General features: G+C 37.8%; 3 protein-coding genes across 3 annotated transcripts in view; all 3 read right to left on the bottom strand.

Annotated features, from left to right (window-relative positions):
- The window catches only part of LOC144987173 (uncharacterized), a 75,697-nt gene extending 69,070 nt beyond the window's left edge, over nucleotides 1-6,627 (bottom strand). The window contains exons 1-5 of the mRNA XM_078936253.1: nucleotides 6,253-6,627; nucleotides 5,512-6,003; nucleotides 5,054-5,305; nucleotides 4,361-4,615; nucleotides 3,620-4,111 (exon numbers count right to left, since the gene is read on the bottom strand). Coding sequence (XP_078792379.1) covers nucleotides 3,620-4,111; nucleotides 4,361-4,615; nucleotides 5,054-5,305; nucleotides 5,512-6,003; nucleotides 6,253-6,457 — 1,696 coding nt within the window. The 5' untranslated portion in view covers nucleotides 6,458-6,627. The remainder of the gene's footprint in view (nucleotides 1-3,619; nucleotides 4,112-4,360; nucleotides 4,616-5,053; nucleotides 5,306-5,511; nucleotides 6,004-6,252) is intronic.
- Nucleotides 6,628-6,823: 196 nt separating this feature from the next.
- Nucleotides 6,824-8,439, bottom strand: LOC144987177 (uncharacterized). The gene is made up of 3 exons (XM_078936257.1): nucleotides 8,150-8,439; nucleotides 7,409-7,900; nucleotides 6,824-7,202 (listed from the first exon to the last, which is right to left on the bottom strand). Exons 1-3 carry the CDS (start codon nucleotides 8,352-8,354, stop codon nucleotides 6,916-6,918), a joined length of 984 nt encoding a protein of 327 aa, XP_078792383.1. The 5' UTR covers nucleotides 8,355-8,439; the 3' UTR covers nucleotides 6,824-6,915.
- A 373-nt stretch (nucleotides 8,440-8,812) lies between these two features.
- On the bottom strand, nucleotides 8,813-15,985 carry LOC144987091 (fibronectin-like). Its single transcript, XM_078936019.1, has 12 exons — nucleotides 15,737-15,985; nucleotides 14,993-15,487; nucleotides 14,534-14,785; nucleotides 13,841-14,095; nucleotides 13,100-13,591; nucleotides 12,642-12,893; nucleotides 11,944-12,198; nucleotides 11,203-11,694; nucleotides 10,745-10,996; nucleotides 10,047-10,301; nucleotides 9,306-9,797; nucleotides 8,813-9,099 (listed from the first exon to the last, which is right to left on the bottom strand). Exons 1-12 carry the CDS (start codon nucleotides 15,939-15,941, stop codon nucleotides 8,813-8,815), a joined length of 3,984 nt encoding a protein of 1,327 aa, XP_078792145.1. The 5' UTR covers nucleotides 15,942-15,985.
- Nucleotides 15,986-16,186: the final 201 nt, after the last annotated feature.

Genomic DNA, 16,186 nt, shown 5'->3' with positions numbered 1-16,186 from the left:
CGTTTTGTGGATGAGGGGCGGATGCGTTGTTACGTGTGGGAGCCATCAAACTGCCATCGGCCCCGCAGCTCTATGGAAACGAGCAGCAGGAGAAGATGTCTCCAGCTCACACGGAGGCTGTGAGCTTTTCAAAGCAAAATTCCGCTCAGTCCTTAGAAACCTTAAAAACGATCACGTCGATTTGTGTTTCCAGTCGTGTCCCGACAAAATAAAGGCTGATGTTATTCCCACATATTTACGTGCAGCCAGCCGAGTCACTATGACTCAGAGGTAAATTCACTCCATGCGCTGTTCTCTCCGTCACGCAGCTAACCGGCTTTTCCAAACCCGTTGGTGATGGTGGATTTTTTCACGCTGCTTTTAACGATTGCTTTTAACTTGAAAGCTTCATCATATTGTAGTGGCGATCACGTGCACGTTGGGTCTAATGGCACCAAAGGATTCTGGGATGCGGCCGGGCATGCGTGTTTCGTTCTTTTGAACCATGACTGAAGTGTCTAAGACCTGAAGTGAGGTCCATGCTGTTTGGCTGTTTAGTGTGTTGAAAAACAAAGGATTTGTGCTTGGTGTTAAACAAAGAATTTAAGCCATTCACTGAGTCCGAAAGGACGTACATGGCGGCCGCCAATTAAATCCATAAATTAGCCGCGCCACTGAATAAGGCGCAGGGCTGTAAGCGCAGGAAAAAAAGTAGCGGTTTATAGTCCGGAAATTACGGTACATTAAATGCAGCATAGCTTAGACTGCTCAGACCAGGGGTGTCAAACATACGGCCCATGGGCCGTATCAGGCCCCCCAGGTGGTTAAGTCCTGCCCACACACGAAGAGTAAAAATCACAAGGATGGTTAAAATAGAAAGCAAGTTTCTAGTCCATTCCTGTGGCGAGTTGTGATTTTTTAAAGAAATAACCGAAATGTGCAATTCCGACACTAGGGGGAGCAAAGGAAAAGCAAAACAGGTGAAACAGCTTATCTCTGCATGTGCCAAAAGTGAAACCTAACAGCTCTGTGTCTGGGTAGGATGCACTTTGGTTCCCTATGAGCCTTACCGCTGTAATCTTGCTATGAGGATGATCATTAGCGACACCCTAATGACCAAAATGTTGTCAAAAAGTGAAGTGGAGTGAAGAGCTTTCCAAGAAAAATGGACAGTTTTTCTTTCACGAAGCTGATTACAAAACCCCCATGCTTGGTATGTCATCAACAGGTTACAGTGTTCAAAGAATATAACATTCAGCACCACTAAGAGACTCACCACAAAGAAAGGTTTCAGGATTGCTTCAGTGTCAGATATAAAATATTCAGTGTGTATAAAATTAAATAGACCAACATTTTTTAAATTGAAATTAATTTTATTCAAGATCCATTGGCCCCAAGTGATTAGGCTGCTATGTTGGTTGAGGCATTTTTTCAAATTGAGTAAAAATAAATAAAACAAAGCTGTTATTTTGCTTTTATGTTACTGATCCGGCCCACTTGAGATCAGACGGGCTGAATGTGGCCCCCGAACCAAAATGACTTTGACACCCCTGGATTAGACTGTCCATGCTTTTCCATCTTAGCTTCTGCTTTTGACTGATTGCTTTCTCTTCTCTCCGCCTCTCTTCTCGTCTCTCTGCCTGAAATCATCTGCACCTGGCCTTTCTATCTTTGGTCTTTGCTTCACTCTCCCTCCTCATTTATTTTTCTTTTCTATTTTTTGCACGGTCATCTTAATTAACAATTAATAAAAAATTATCAGTCATGCTTTGTGAGCAAATTTCCTGTTTTGTGTGTAAAATTTAGAGGGCTACCTGCCACATGGCGAGTAAATGTTTGCACCAACTTTGTTATGTTTTTTAGCCCAACTTTTAATGAATTAATTTAATTCTCCTCTGCATCCCATAAACAGGGTACACAAGCACATGTGGTAGGAGAACGCCACCCCCTTCCGCTTATTATTTATGTCACGTTTGATCAAGCTAATGAAGTTGTGGGAACAAGAGCCAGCCACCATTAAAAACAACTGGAGCAGGGGTGCACATTAATTCGATCGCACTGGACTAGATGTGAGGGTAGATCGCGGGCTATATCAAATAGATTAAAATATATATTAAATATATATATATATATATATATATATATATATATTTTTTAAAATAATCATGAATAATCATCCTCACTATGAGGTATGTCACTTGATTGACATGCAGAATCCCCAATCGAACATCATCTGATACAAGTACCACCACACATGCGTGTGTAACTACACTGAGCGAGTAGTTACGTGTAACTGACCTGCAGTCGTCCGGCCTGAATTCCTCCTAAATTGACAGAGAAGCCCTGTCTGACCCAGTTCCCCTGCACTGGTGCTTGCTACCGGCTTTGCGGTTCCCGCCTGAGGGATCCGAGCCAACACAGGCAGGAACTTATAGTGACTCATGATGAATGGATTTTTGTTTTGAAATATGTAAAAGGTGAATATGCGTTTAAGTTTGTGAGGTTTTTTTTTAGATGTTCAACATTGTTTGATTAATTGTTGTTTCTTTTTTTTAAGGTTATCGATCTAAATGACCTAAGTCATTGATACAAAATAAACAAAGAAAATGAATGAGTTGATTCCATGTCCACCTTTCAAGTTGGCCAAGAGCTGGAGAAAATAAAGAACTTGACAGTTGATAACCAAGTTAAAAAAGTGAAAAAAACAAGCTGAAAAAAAGCTAAAAGAAAGCTATCTGCCTGAGCGGGATCTACACAAGTTTACAAAATAAAGTCAAAATTTAGAAATATGTAGAAGTGTGCAGAAAGACCTAAGATAAAATAATAAAAAGGTTGGCTTGTAGAGCATGGCTAAAACCAATATCATTAAAGAATCCACATCCCTGGGCAGATGACCCTGATGTATGGGAGAAAATGAATAGAGGAGTAACAGAGTTCAAAAAGCTCCCAGACGAGGAAAGACATTTCAATAAAAGGCAATCTCCTGTCTCTCTGTGTGATCAACCGTTCATAATGTTCGTTTGACATTTTTCTCCATTAACACAACAGTATACCTTTATCACAGGTTTACAAAGGAGAGTGTATGTGTTGTTTGAAAAAAAAAAAAGATATTTTCTTGAGCACATTTATATTCTATAAACATAAAAAACAATATTTGGATTAAATTATGTTGATCTCTTACCAGTCACTGCATCAATGCTGATTCCACTGCTTGTGACATTCTCAAACACAGAGAAGAGAGTGAATGTGTATTTAGTTGCAGGAGTCAGAGATGACACTGTGTAAGTTGCTGGTCCACTTCCAGCTGGAGCACTGATGTTTGACTCTGTTCCATTAAACTGCAGAACAAAGCTGACACTGCTGTTCACTGGATTCCACAGCAGAGTGATGCTGGTGTCATTTTGTCCTGATGATCTGAAACCATGAGGAGGAACTGAAACAGAAAGAAAACACATTTTATAAAATATTTTCAAGCCTTGTTTCAAATTTATTTTAGTATTATTTTTTTGTTTAAAAAAACCCATCTCTATTCTGTAGTTTTCCAGGCAGGAAAAGTATTTAATCCAAAACAAAATCAGCAGCTGTGTCAAAAAGTCTAAATATTATTAAAGTTTTTAAGGTAAAGATCAAGGAGATGTACCTGCACAATATGAGAGGTCACATCCAGGCAGAATTGGAAGTTTGTACACATAAAAGTCTCCATAGCAGCGTCTTGTCATGAGGTTGCTATTGTAATAGTAGTAGTAATAGTAGTAGTTGTTGTAGCTGTTGTAGTAGTAGTTGTAGTAGCAGTTACTATCCCTTGCAATACTAAAAGAGAGAGTTACTGTTTCATTGTAGTGAACAGGATGAGGCGTTCTCGACCAAATACGATAAGAGCTACATCTGCTTTCTTGAACACACGTTTCAGGAATTTGAGCACTGCTTTGTCCCACAAACATGCGATACCAATCTGAAGGTTGATAACTTCCATAGCACAAAGAGTTTCCATTGACGTTGTATTCAGACAGCCAGTCATCATTTAGGACAGTGTAGTGCTGACAGCCATCCAGACATTGGAAAGTTCCATTGCCATTGATGCAGACGTGGTCAGAAGGACAAAACCCCTGTCCACAGGGAAGATGCTGGTGGTCTACATTTAAATGAACATGAAAAGACAAAATGAAAACTATTAGAAAATGAAAACATTAGCTCAAAATCATGTTGCAGTGTTAGAAACTATACGACTGATTAAAACGTTTGCATGAAAACATGACAGATCGTTAAACAATTGGGAAAGAAATCTTGAAAACAAATAGTCCAACACACTATTAGGACTGGAATGAATCACTGAGTATCTTGGTCCCAGTAATTTAACAGGGGATGTCTAGAAACTTCTTACCAGTAAAAACTCTCAGTGGTACTCCAGTACTTCTGGCGTTCTCAAACACAGAGTAAAGAGTACACATGTATTCAGTGGCAGGATTGAGTGATGAGACGGTATAAGTCACTGGTCCATCTTCATCTGACGCAGGAATGGTCTTCCATTGCTGGTTATACTGGAGGATATAACCAGTACCTCCGACCTTACTCCACTGCAGAGTCATGCTGGTGTCATTTAGTCCAATTAACTTGAAGATCTCTACATTTTGAGGAGCTGCAGATGAGAAGGAGGAAGAGATTTTGCAAATATTTCCAATAGTGTCTCACAAACAGTCTGCTTGCCTGGCCAATGGAAAAACCTTCTTCTGAATGAAGGAAAGAATAAACATTTCGCTTTGAAAACAGAAGTAATCAGAAACGTATTGTAATGTACCAATAGTTTTTGTTTTGCCGTCATACAAGTTTTGCAATAAAGTCTTTTTTCATCCCTTCCTCTGCTTTTAGCAGCACATTTAGTAATAAACTTTGAGGTTTGACTGCTAAAATACTATCTTCAATCATCAAAATAGCATATATTTATTGGGGGTTTTAGTGAAAACACTACATTTATTATTTTAAGCAAAGGTTTTTACACGTTTTTATAAATGTATAAACATTTGTTTACACGCCAAAAAAGATCATTGCTTTAAATAAAATTGTTCAACTCTCTCACCAGTCACTGCATCAATGCTGATTCCACTGCTTGTGACATTCTCAAACACAGAGAAGAGAGTGAATGTGTATTTAGTTGCAGGAGTCAGAGATGACACTGTGTAGGTTGCTGGTTCACTTCCAGTTGGAACACTGATGTTTGACTCTGTTCCATTAAACTGCAGAACAAAGCTGACACTGCTGTTCACTGGATTCCACAGCAGAGTGATGCTGGTGTCATTTTGTCCTGATGATCTGAAACCATGAGGAGGAACTGAAACAGAAAGAAAACACATTTTATAAAATATTTTCAAGCCTTGTTTCAAATTTATTTTGGTATTATTTTTTTGTTTAAAAAAAACATCTCTATTCTGTTGTTTTCCAGGCAGGAAAAGTATTTAATCCAAAACAAAATCAGCAGCTGTGTCAAAAAGTCTAAATATTAATCAAGTTTTTAAGGTAAAGATCAAGGAGATGTACCTGCACAATATGAGAGGTCACATCCAGGCAGAATTGGAAGTTTGTACACATAAAAGTCTCCATAGCAGCGTCTTGTCATGAGGTTGCTATTGTAATAGTAGTAGTAATAGTAGTAGTTGTTGTAGCTGTTGTAGTAGTAGTTGTAGTAGCAGTTACTATCCCTTGCAATACTAAAAGAGAGAGTTACTGTTTCATTGTAGTGAACAGGATGAGGCGTTCTCGACCAAATACGATAAGAGCTACATCTGCTTTCTTGAACACACGTTTCAGGAATTTGAGCACTGCTTTGTCCCACAAACATGCGATACCAATCTGAAGGTTGATAACTTCCATAGCACAAAGAGTTTCCATTGACATTGTAGTCAGACAGCCAGTCATCATTTAGGACAGTGTAGTGCTGACAGCCATCCAGACATTGGAAAGTTCCATTGCCATTGATGCAGACGTGGTCAGAAGGACAAAACCCCTGTCCACAGGGAAGATGCTGGTGGTCTACATTTAAATGAACATGAAAAGACAAAATGAAAACTATTAAAAAATGAAAACATTAGCTCAAAATCATGTTGCAGTGTTAGAAACTATACGACTGATTAAAACGTTTGCATGAAAACATGACAGATCGTTAAACAATTGGGAAAGAAATCTTGAAAATAAATAGTCCAACACACTATTAGGACTGGAATGAATCACTGAGTATCTTGGTCCCAGTAATTTAACAGGGGATGTCTAGAAACTTCTTACCAGTAAAAACTCTCAGTGGTACTCCAGTACTTCTGGCGTTCTCAAACACAGAGTAAAGAGTACACATGTATTCAGTGGCAGGATTGAGTGATGAGATGGTATAAGTCACTGATCCATCTTCATCTGACGCAGGAATGGTCTTCCATTGCTGGTTATACTGGAGGAAATAACCAGTACCTCTGACCTTACTCCACTGCAGAGTCATGCTGGTGTCATTTAGTCCAATTAACTTGAAGATCTCTACATTTTGAGGAGCTGCAGACGAGAAGGAAGAAGAGGTTTTTGCAAATGTTTCCAATAGAGTCTCACAAACAGTATGCTTGCCTGGCCAATGGAAAAACCTTCTTTTGAATGAAGGACAGAAAAAAACATTTTGCTTTGAAAACACCAGTAATCAGAAACTTATTTTAATGTCCCAATACTGTTTTGTTTTGCCGTCATACAAGTTTTGCAATAAAGTCTTTTTTCATCCCTTCCTCTGATTTTAGCAACACATTTAGTAATAAACTTTGAGGTTTGACTGCTAAAATACTATCTTCAATCATCAAAATAGCATATATTTATTGGGGGTTTTAGTGAAAACACTACATTTATTATTTAAAGCAAAAGTTTTACACATGTTTTTTATAAATGTATAAACATTTGTTTACACGCCAAAAAAGATCATTGCTTTAAATAAAATTGTTCAATTCTCTCACCAGTAACTGCATCAATGCTGATTCCACTGCTTGTGACATTCTCAAACACAGAGAAGAGAGTGAATGTGTATTTAGTTGCAGGAGTCAGAGATGACACTGTGTAGGTTGCTGGTCCACTTCCAGTTGGAACACTGATGTTTGACTCTGTTCCATTAAACTGCAGAACAAAGCTGACACTGCTGTTGACTGGATTCCACAGCAGAGTGATGCTGGTGTCATTTTGTCCTGATGATCTGAAACCATGAGGAGGAACTGAAACAGAAAGAAAACACATTTTATAAAATATTTTCAAGCCTTGTTTCAAATTTATTTTGGTATTATTTTTTTGTTTAAAAAAAACATCTCTATTCTGTTGTTTTCCAGGCAGGAAAAGTATTTAATCCAAAACAAAATCAGCAGCTGTGTCAAAAAGTCTAAATATTAATCAAGTTTTTAAGGTAAAGATCAAGGAGATGTACCTGCACAATATGAGAGGTCACATCCAGGCAGAATTGGAAGTTTGTACACATAAAAGTCTCCATAGCAGTGTCTTGTCATGAGGTTGCTATTGTAATAGTAGTAGTAATAGTAGTAGTTGTTGTAGCTGTTGTAGTAGTAGTTGTAGTAGCAGTTACTATCCCTTGCAATATTACTAGAGAGAGTTACAGTTTCATTGTAGTGAACAGGATGAGGTGTTCTCGACCAAATACGATAAGAGCTACATCTGCTTTCTTGAACACACGTTTCAGGAATTTGAGCACTGCTTTGTCCCACAAACATGCGATACCAATCTGAAGGTTGATAACTTCCATAGCACAAAGAGTTTCCATTGACGTTGTAGTCAGACAGCCAGTCATCATTTAGTACAGTGTAGTGCTGACAGCCATCCAGACATTGGAAAGTTCCATTGCCATTGATGCAGACGTGGTCAGAAGGACAAAACCCCTGTCCACAGGGAAGATGCTGGTGGTCTACATTTAAATGAACATGAAAAGACAAAATGAAAACTATTAGAAAATGAAAACATTAGCTCAAAATATTGTTGCAGTGTTAGAAACTATACGACTGATTAAAACGTTTGCATGAAAACATGACAGATCGTTAAACAATTGGGAAAGAAATCTTGAAAATAAAAAGTCCAACACACTATTAGGACTGGAATGAATCACTGAGTATCTTGGTCCCAGTAATTTAAAAGGGGATGTCTAGAAACCTCTTACCAGTAAAAACTCTCAGTGGTACTCCAGTACTTCTGGCGTTCTCAAACACAGAGTAAAGAGTACACATGTATTCAGTGGCAGGACTGAGTGATGAGACGGTATAAGTCACTGGTCCATCTTCATCTGACGCAGGAATGGTCTTCCATTGCTGGTTATACTGGAGGATATAACCAGTACCTCCGACCTTACTCCACTGCAGAGTCATGCTGGTGTCATTTAGTCCAATTAACTTGAAGATCTCTACATTTTGAGGAGCTGCAGACGAGAAGGAAGAAGAGGTTTTTGCAAATGTTTCCAATAGAGTCTCACAAACAGTATGCTTGCCTGGCCAATGGAAAAACCTTCTTTTGAATGAAGGACAGAAAAAAACATTTTGCTTTGAAAACACCAGTAATCAGAAACTTATTTTAATGTCCCAATACTGTTTTGTTTTGCTGTCATACAAGTTTTGCAATAAAGTCTTTTTTCATCCCTTCCTCTGATTTTAGCAACACATTTAGTAATAAACTTTGAGGTTTGACTGCTAAAATACTATCTTCAATCGTCAAAATAGCATATATTTATTGGGGGTTTTAGTGAAAACACTACATTTATTATTTAAAGCAAAAGTTTTACACATGTTTTTTATAAATGTATAAACATTTGTTTACACGCCAAAAAAGATCATTGCTTTAAATAAAATTGTTCAATTCTCTCACCAGTAACTGCATCAATGCTGATTCCACTGCTTGTGACATTCTCAAACACAGAGAAGAGAGTGAATGTGTATTTAGTTGCAGGAGTCAGAGATGACACTGTGTAGGTTGCTGGTTCACTTCCAGCTGGAACACTGATGTTTGACTCTGTTCCATTAAACTGCAGAACAAAGCTGACACTGCTGTTCACTGGATTCCACAGCAGAGTGATGCTGGTGTCATTTTGTCCTGATGATCTGAAACCATGAGGAGGAACTGAAACAGAAAGAAAACACATTTTATAAAATATTTTCAAGCCTTGTTTCAAATTTATTTTAGTATTATTTTTTTGTTTAAAAAAAACATCTCTATTCTGTTGTTTTCCAGGCAGGAAAAGTATTTAATCCAAAACAAAATCAGCAGCTGTGTCAAAAAGTCTAAATATTAATCAAGTTTTTAAGGTAAAGATCAAGGAGATGTACCTGCACAATATGAGAGGTCACATCCAGGCAGAATTGGAAGTTTGTACACATAAAAGTCTCCATAGCAGTGTCTTGTCATGAGGTTGCTATTGTAATAGTAGTAGTAATAGTAGTAGTTGTTGTAGCTGTTGTAGTAGTAGTTGTAGTAGCAGTTACTATCCCTTGCAATATTACTAGAGAGAGTAACAGTTTCATTGTAGTGAACAGGATGAGGTGTTCTCGACCAAATACGATAAGAGCTACATCTGCTTTCTTGAACACACGTTTCAGGAATTTGAGCACTGCTTTGTCCCACAAACATGCGATACCAATCTGAAGGTTGATAACTTCCATAGCACAAAGAGTTTCCATTGACGTTGTAGTCAGACAGCCAGTCATCATTTAGTACAGTGTAGTGCTGACAGCCATCCAGACATTGGAAAGTTCCATTGCCATTGATGCAGACGTGGTCAGAAGGACAAAACCCCGGTCCACAGGGAAGATGCTGGTGGTCTACATTTAAATGAACATGAAAAGACAAAATGAAAACTATTAGAAAATGAAAACATTAGCTCAAAATCATGTTGCAGTGTTAGAAACTATACGACTGATTAAAACGTTTGCATGAAAACATGACAGATCGTTAAACAATTGGGAAAGAAATCTTGAAAATAAAAAGTCCAACACACTATTAGGACTGGAATGAATCACTTAGTATCTTGGTCCCAGTAATTTAACAGGGGATGTCTAGAAACCTCTTACCAGTAAAAACTCTCAGTGGTACTCCAGTACTTCTGGCGTTCTCAAACACAGAGTAAAGAGTACACATGTATTCAGTGGCAGGACTGAGTGATGAGACGGTATAAGTCACTGGTCCATCTTCATCTGACGCAGGAATGGTCTTCCATTGCTGGTTATACTGGAGGATATAACCAGTACCTCTGACCTTACTCCACTGCAGAGTCATGCTGGTGTCATTTAGTCCAATTAACTTGAAGATCTCTACATTTTGAGGAGCTGCAGACGAGAAGGAAGAAGAGGTTTTTGCAAATGTTTCCAATAGAGTCTCACAAACAGTATGCTTGCCTGGCCAATGGAAAAACCTTCTTTTGAATGAAGGACAGAAAAAAACATTTTGCTTTGAAAACACCAGTAATCAGAAACTTATTTTAATGTCCCAATACTGTTTTGTTTTGCCGTCATACAAGTTTTGCAATAAAGTCTTTTTTCATCCCTTCCTCTGATTTTAGCAACACATTTAGTAATAAACTTTGAGGTTTGACTGCTAAAATACTATCTTCAATCATCAAAATAGCATATATTTATTGGGGGTTTTAGTGAAAACACTACATTTATTATTTAAAGCAAAAGTTTTACACATGTTTTTTATAAATGTATAAACATTTGTTTACACGCCAAAAAAGATCATTGCTTTAAATAAAATTGTTCAACTCTCTCACCAGTCACTGCATCAATGCTGATTCCACTGCTTGTGACATTCTCAAACACAGAGAAGAGAGTGAATGTGTATTTAGTTGCAGGAGTCAGAGATGACACTGTGTAGGTTGCTGGTTCACTTCCAGTTGGAACACTGATGTTTGACTCTGTTCCATTAAACTGCAGAACAAAGCTGACACTGCTGTTCACTGGATTCCACAGCAGAGTGATGCTGGTGTCATTTTGTCCTGATGATCTGAAACCATGAGGAGGAACTGAAACAGAAAGAAAACACATTTTATAAAATATTTTCAAGCCTTGTTTCAAATTTATTTTAGTATTATTTTTTTGTTTAAAAAAAACATCTCTATTCTGTTGTTTTCCAGGCAGGAAAAGTATTTAATCCAAAACAAAATCAGCAGCTGTGTCAAAAAGTCTAAATATTAATCAAGTTTTTAAGGTAAAGATCAAGGAGATGTACCTGCACAATATGAGAGGTCACATCCAGGCAGAATTGGAAGTTTGTACACATAAAAGTCTCCATAGCAGCGTCTTGTCATGAGGTTGCTATTGTAATAGTAGTAGTAATAGTAGTAGTTGTTGTAGCTGTTGTAGTAGTAGTTGTAGTAGCAGTTACTATCCCTTGCAATATTACTAGAGAGAGTAACAGTTTCATTGTAGTGAACAGGATGAGGTGTTCTCGACCAAATACGATAAGAGCTACATCTGCTTTCTTGAACACACGTTTCAGGAATTTGAGCACTGCTTTGTCCCACAAACATGCGATACCAATCTGAAGGTTGATAACTTCCATAGCACAAAGAGTTTCCATTGACGTTGTAGTCAGACAGCCAGTCATCATTTAGTACAGTGTAGTGCTGACAGCCATCCAGACATTGGAAAGTTCCATTGCCATTGATGCAGACGTGGTCAGAAGGACAAAACCCCGGTCCACAGGGAAGATGCTGGTGGTCTACATTTAAATGAACATGAAAAGACAAAATGAAAACTATTAGAAAATGAAAACATTAGCTCAAAATCATGTTGCAGTGTTAGAAACTATACGACTGATTAAAACGTTTGCATGAAAACATGACAGATCGTTAAACAATTGGGAAAGAAATCTTGAAAATAAAAAGTCCAACACACTATTAGGACTGGAATGAATCACTTAGTATCTTGGTCCCAGTAATTTAACAGGGGATGTCTAGAAACCTCTTACCAGTAAAAACTCTCAGTGGTACTCCAGTACTTCTGGCGTTCTCAAACACAGAGTAAAGAGTACACATGTATTCAGTGGCAGGACTGAGTGATGAGACGGTATAAGTCACTGGTCCATCTTCATCTGACGCAGGAATGGTCTTCCATTGCTGGTTATACTGGAGGATATAACCAGTACCTCTGACCTTACTCCACTGCAGAGTCATGCTGGTGTCATTTAGTCCAATTAACTTGAAGATCTCTACATTTTGAGGAGCTGCAGACGAGAAGGAAGAAGAGGTTTTTGCAAATGTTTCCAATAGAGTCTCACAAACAGTATGCTTGCCTGGCCAATGGAAAAACCTTCTTTTGAATGAAGGACAGAAAAAAACATTTTGCTTTGAAAACACCAGTAATCAGAAACTTATTTTAATGTCCCAATACTGTTTTGTTTTGCCGTCATACAAGTTTTGCAATAAAGTCTTTTTTCATCCCTTCCTCTGATTTTAGCAACACATTTAGTAATAAACTTTGAGGTTTGACTGCTAAAATACTATCTTCAATCATCAAAATAGCATATATTTATTGGGGGTTTTAGTGAAAACACTACATTTATTATTTAAAGCAAAAGTTTTACACATGTTTTTTATAAATGTATAAACATTTGTTTACACGCCAAAAAAGATCATTGCTTTAAATAAAATTGTTCAACTCTCTCACCAGTCACTGCATCAATGCTGATTCCACTGCTTGTGACATTCTCAAACACAGAGAAGAGAGTGAATGTGTATTTAGTTGCAGGAGTCAGAGATGACACTGTGTAGGTTGCTGGTTCACTTCCAGTTGGAACACTGATGTTTGACTCTGTTCCATTAAACTGCAGAACAAAGCTGACACTGCTGTTCACTGGATTCCACAGCAGAGTGATGCTGGTGTCATTTTGTCCTGATGATCTGAAACCATGAGGAGGAACTGAAACAGAAAGAAAACACATTTTATAAAATATTTTCAAGCCTTGTTTCAAATTTATTTTGGTATTATTTTTTGGTTTAAAAAAAACATCTCTATTCTGTTGTTTTCCAGGCAGGAAAAGTATTTAATCCAAAACAAAATCAGCAGCTGTGTCAAAAAGTCTAAATATTAATCAAGTTTTTAAGGTAAAGATCAAGGAGATGTACCTGCACAATATGAGAGGTCACATCCAGGCAGAATTGGAAGTTTGTACACATAAAAGTCTCCATAGCAGCGTCTTGTCATGAGGTTGCTATTGTAATAGTAGTAGTAATAGTAGTAGTTGTTGTAGCTGTTGTAGTAGTAGTTGTAGTAGCAGTTACTATCCCTTGCAATATTACTAGAGAGAGTTACAGTTTCATTGTAGTGAACAGGATGAGGTGTTCTCGACCAAATACGATAAGAGCTACATCTGCTTTCTTGAACACACGTTTCAGGAATTTGAGCACTGCTTTGTCCCACAAACATGCGATACCAATCTGAAGGTTGATAACTTCCATAGCACAAAGAGTTTCCATTGACGTTGTATTCAGACAGCCAGTCATCATTTAGGACAGTGTAGTGCTGACAGCCATCCAGACATTGGAAAGTTCCATTGCCATTGATGCAGACGTGGTCAGAAGGACAAAACCCCTGTCCACAGGGAAGATGCTGGTGGTCTACATTTAAATGAACATGAAAAGACAAAATGAAAACTATTAGAAAATGAAAACATTAGCTCAAAATCATGTTGCAGTGTTAGAAACTATACGACTGATTAAAACGTTTGCATGAAAACATGACAGATCGTTAAACAATTGGGAAAGAAATCTTGAAAACAAATAGTCCAACACACTATTAGGACTGGAATGAATCACTGAGTATCTTGGTCCCAGTAATTTAACAGGGGATGTCTAGAAACTTCTTACCAGTAAAAACTCTCAGTGGTACTCCAGTACTTCTGGCGTTCTCAAACACAGAGTAAAGAGTACACATGTATTCAGTGGCAGGATTGAGTGATGAGACGGTATAAGTCACTGGTCCATCTTCATCTGACGCAGGAATGGTCTTCCATTGCTGGTTATACTGGAGGATATAACCAGTACCTCCGACCTTACTCCACTGCAGAGTCATGCTGGTGTCATTTAGTCCAATTAACTTGAAGATCTCTACATTTTGAGGAGCTGCAGATGAGAAGGAGGAAGAGATTTTGCAAATATTTCCAATAGTGTCTCACAAACAGTCTGCTTGCCTGGCCAATGGAAAAACCTTCTTCTGAATGAAGGAAAGAATAAACATTTCGCTTTGAAAACAGAAGTAATCAGAAACGTATTGTAATGTACCAATAGTTTTTGTTTTGCCGTCATACAAGTTTTGCAATAAAGTCTTTTTTCATCCCTTCCTCTGCTTTTAGCAGCACATTTAGTAATAAACTTTGAGGTTTGACTGCTAAAATACTATCTTCAATCATCAAAATAGCATATATTTATTGGGGGTTTTAGTGAAAACACTACATTTATTATTTTAAGCAAAGGTTTTTACACGTTTTTATAAATGTATAAACATTTGTTTACACGCCAAAAAAGATCATTGCTTTAAATAAAATTGTTCAATTCTCTCACCAGTCACTGCATCAATGCTGATTCCACTGCTTGTGACATTCTCAAACACAGAGAAGAGAGTGAATGTGTATTTAGTTGCAGGAGTCAGAGATGAGATTGTGTAAGTTGCTGGTCCACTTCCAGTTGGAACACTGATGTTTGACTCTGTTCCATTAAACTGCAGAACAAAGCTGACACTGCTGTTCACTGGATTCCACAGCAGAGTGATGCTGGTGTCATTTTGTCCTGATGATCTGAAACCATGAGGAGGAACTGAAACAGAAAGAAAACACATTTTATAAAATATTTTCAAGCCTTGTTTCAAATTTATTTTAGTATTATTTTTTGGTTTAAAAAAAAACATCTATATTCTGTAGTTTTCTAGGCAGGAAAAGTATTTAATCTAAAACAAAATCAGCAGCTGTGTCAAAAAGTCTAAATATTAATCAAGTTTTTAAGGTAAAGATCAAGGAGATGTACCTGCACAATATGAGAGGTCACATCCAGGCAGAATTGGAAGTTTGTACACATAAAAGTCTCCGTAGCAACGTCTTGTCATGAGGTTGCTATTGTAATAGTAGTAGTTGTTGTAGTAGTAGTTGTTGTAGCTGTTGTAGTAGTAGTTGTAGTAGCAGTCACTATCCCTTGCAATATTAATAGAAAGAGTTACTGTTTCATTGTATCGAACAGGATGAGGTGTTCTCGACCAAATACGATAAGAGCTACATCTGCTTTTTTGAACACACGTTTCAGGAATTTGAGCACTGCTTTGTCCCACAAACATGCGATACCAATCTGAAGGTTGATAACTTCCATAGCACAAAGAGTTTCCATTGACGTTGTAGTCAGACAGCCAGTCATCATTTAGTACAGTGTAGTGCTGACAGCCATCCAGACATTGGAAAGTTCCATTGCCATTGATGCAGACGTGGTCAGAAGGACAAAACCCCTGTCCACAGGGAAGATGCTGGTGGTCTACATTTAAATGAACATGAAAAGACAAAATGAAAACTATTAGAAAATGAAAACATTAGCTCAAAATCATGTTGCAGTGTTAGAAACTATACGACTGATTAAAACGTTTGCATGAAAACATGACAGATCGTTAAACAATTGGGAAAGAAATCTTGAAAACAAATAGTCCAACACACTATTAGGACTGGAATGAATCACTGAGTATCTTGGTCCCAGTAATTTAACAGGGGATGTCTAGAAACTTCTTACCAGTAAAAACTCTCAGTGGTACTCCAGTACTTCTGGCGTTCTCAAACACAGAGTAAAGAGTACACATGTATACAGTGGCAGGATTGAGTGATGAGACGGTATAAGTCACTGGTCCATCTTCATCTGACACAGGAATGGTCTTCCATTGCTGGTTATACTGGAGGATATAACCAGTACCTCCGACCTTACTCCACTGCAGAGTCATGCTGGTGTCATTTAGTCCAATTATCTTGAAGATCTCTACATTTTGAGGAGCTGCAGACGAGAAGGAAGAAGAGGTTTTTGCAAATGTTTCCAATAGAGTCTCACAAACAGTATGCTTGCCTGGCCAATGGAAAAACCTTCTTTTGAATGAAGGACAGAAAAAAACATTTTGCTTTGAAAACACCAGTAATCAGAAACTTATTTTAATGTCCCAATACTGTTTTGTTTTGCCGTCATACAAGTTTT

The sequence above is a fragment of the Oryzias latipes genome, chromosome 18 (genome assembly GCF_053564925.1).
Source record: "Oryzias latipes strain Hd-rR chromosome 18, Olatipes_Hd-rR_3.1".
Taxonomy (NCBI): domain Eukaryota; kingdom Metazoa; phylum Chordata; class Actinopteri; order Beloniformes; family Adrianichthyidae; genus Oryzias; species Oryzias latipes.
The sequence above is the reverse complement of the archived record's forward strand: the minus strand, read 5'-3'. Positions and strand labels throughout refer to the sequence as shown.

Coding starts and splice junctions, on each gene's coding strand:
- LOC144987177 (XM_078936257.1), bottom strand. CDS start 8,354: ATGACTCTGCAGTGGAGTAAGGTCGGAGGTACTGGTTATATCCTCCAG. Junction 7,901..8,149: donor ACCACTGAGAGTTTTTACTG/GTAAGAGGTTTC, acceptor ATTTAAATGTAG/ACCACCAGCATCTTCCCTGT. Junction 7,203..7,408: donor TGACCTCTCATATTGTGCAG/GTACATCTCCTT, acceptor TTTCTGTTTCAG/TTCCTCCTCATGGTTTCAGA.
- LOC144987091 (XM_078936019.1), bottom strand. CDS start 15,941: ATGACTCTGCAGTGGAGTAAGGTCGGAGGTACTGGTTATATCCTCCAG. Junction 11,695..11,943: donor ACCACTGAGAGTTTTTACTG/GTAAGAGGTTTC, acceptor ATTTAAATGTAG/ACCACCAGCATCTTCCCTGT. Junction 9,798..10,046: donor ACCACTGAGAGTTTTTACTG/GTAAGAGGTTTC, acceptor ATTTAAATGTAG/ACCACCAGCATCTTCCCTGT.